We start from the raw sequence: 2,534 nt of genomic DNA, 5'->3' as shown, positions 1-2,534 counted from the left end.
AGTTATAATTTTTGACATTTAGATTTAAAACACATATTGAGAAAGCTGGCTGTTCTTTCGACTAGGGTGTCTTCTATAATGTTTCATTCTACTTTAAATGTGATAGTACCATTTACAGTGTCAAAAAAAGAGGGAATGAAAATCCTTACAATTGCTTTTAGCATCTTGTTCCTGTGAAATATTAAAATGTTCTTAGTAAAGGGATGATTAATGTGTACATTGATACCTTTAATGATACATATAAAAGTATCCAAAGTCTACAAAGAAATTGATAAGTGTTCTTAGTTTCCATTTTTCTTAAAATAGCACTTATTTTAGCATTGCAAGTTTAGTCTAGAGTTACAAGTCTGTGTGTCTGACCCAGGGATAACAGTGCTCTAACTTAAGAACTACTAAATAAATATTTATTGAACAAATAAGTAAGTTATTGTGTTCACTTATGAAAGGCATTTTGGGGAAAACTATTAAAAATTGTATTAGAAATGTGGAAAGTTTTGAGGAATTTAAAAGGTAAATTTATAGAGTTTAATTAGCTCTCTGGGATGATTTTTGAGGAACATGTAATCAAGTGACATAAAGTTAACAGACTGAAAAGAATGGAAATAGGAACTGAACTCACTGTCCTATTGTTTAGTTCATTTATGTCTTGGAGGAAAGAATGAGATATCAATACTACCAAAAGAGATTACTTGTTTTGTTTGTTAGAAGGACATGAAAGAGTTCCTGGAAAGAGAGATGAACATTTAGACTCTGAACCAGAGTATGGTTTTCATAGATTTTATGTAAATTGTGGTTTTTATTCCTTTTTTGGGGGGGGGGGTTACTGGGGATTGAACTCAGGGACACTCAAACACTGAGCCACATCCCCAGTCCTTTTTTGTATTTTATTTAGACAAGGTCTCACTGAGTTGCTTAGTGCCTCGCTGTTGCTGAGGCTGGCTTTGAACTCACTCATGATATTCCTGCCTCAGCTGGGATTACAGGCTTGTGCCTCCATGCCCAGCAAATGCTTTTTACTCTTAATTCCATAAAATATTTCATTGTTCATATTTTTAATTTTAAGGTATTTGTGAATAACATGTTTTAGACCAAATCGCTCAGTGTTTACAGCCTCTTCCACCATTGTTTTAGTAACTATATGCATTTAAGAAACCTTACTTCACAATTATATATGTGAAATATTTATTTTTAAATATAATTTTAAAAACTGAAGCACTGTAACTTCATATTTTATTGCATCCATTTTCATGAGTAAACTACATCAGAAACAAATTCCAACTGCACTCCTTATCATTTTGTATAAGGCTTGATTAATGCTTTTAACTGCTCTCATTGCAGTGATTAGCCTGAGTGGATATGATGGAGACAAATGAGACACAGGTGACTGAATTTGTCCTCACAGGACTTACAGACAGTCCAGGGCTGCAGGTGCCCCTGTTCCTGGTGTTCCTTGTGATCTACCTCATCACCATGGTGGGCAACCTTGGCCTGATTGCTCTCATCTGGAAGGACCCCCACCTACACACCCCCATGTACTTCTTCCTCAGTGGTTTAGCCTTGGCTGATGCGTGCACTTCATCCTCTGTGACCCCCAAGATGCTTATCAATTTTTTGTCTACGAGTCATAAGATATCTCTGATTGAATGCTTCACCCAGTATTATTTTTTTTGTTACAGTGCAACCACAGAAATTTTTCTGCTGTCAGTGATGGCCTATGACCGCTATGCAGCCATTTGCAATCCCTTGCTTTATCCAGTGGTCATGTCAAACAGACTCTGCACTTGGTTGATAAGTATGTCATATGTAATTGGTTTTCTACACCCCATAATTCATGTAGGATTATTACATAGATTGACTTTCTGTAGGTCCAACATAATAGACCACTTCTACTGTGAAATCTTACCACTGTATACAATTTCTTGCACTGACCCATCTGTCAATGCATTAGTAATTTTTATTTTTGCCACCTCCATACAAGAGTTTTCCCTTCTGAGTATCATAGTCTCTTATGCCCGTGTCCTGTTTGCCATCCTGAAAAAGAAGTCTGAGAGGGGCAGAAGCAAAGCCTTGTCCACCTGCGGGGCCCATCTGCTCTCTGTCTCTTTGTTCTATGGCACTCTCTTCTTCATGTATGTGCGCCCTGGGTCAGGTCCAGATAAATATCAAAATAAAATGTATTCACTGTTCTACACCATTATAATTCCCCTGCTAAACCCCTTTATTTATAGCCTGAGAAACAAGGAAGTGTTAGGTGCACTGAGAAAGGTGATGAAGAAATAAATATTGTCCAGGAAGCTTTCCTTATTCTTTCTGTTTTACAGTTTTAAAAAATAAATCACCATATATTGTAATTTTTTGGAACATAGTATGAACTTAAAACATATTATTCAAAGAATGAATGATAAATTTTGGTTAGATATGTTTGACTTATTTATAAGTTATTATGACCATTGCATGTAAAGAAGAGATCTAAATTATAGTTGTTTTAAATCCATACTCAAAAATAAAAGTGAAATCACTGCATTACAAAGTCT

General features: G+C 35.6%; 1 protein-coding gene across 1 annotated transcript; it reads left to right on the top strand.

The window, feature by feature from the left end:
• Positions 1–1,347: 1,347 nt before the first annotated feature.
• LOC124993017 (olfactory receptor 5AC1-like) lies at positions 1,348–2,280 on the top strand. The gene has a single exon (XM_047564495.1). The coding sequence runs from the start codon at positions 1,357–1,359 to the stop codon at positions 2,278–2,280; it is 924 nt and encodes a 307-aa protein (XP_047420451.1). The 5' UTR covers positions 1,348–1,356.
• Positions 2,281–2,534: the final 254 nt, after the last annotated feature.

This window comes from Sciurus carolinensis, chromosome 9, assembly GCF_902686445.1.
Source record: "Sciurus carolinensis chromosome 9, mSciCar1.2, whole genome shotgun sequence".
In the NCBI taxonomy this organism is placed as follows: Eukaryota; Metazoa; Chordata; class Mammalia; order Rodentia; family Sciuridae; genus Sciurus; species Sciurus carolinensis.
The sequence above is the reverse complement of the archived record's forward strand: the minus strand, read 5'-3'. Positions and strand labels throughout refer to the sequence as shown.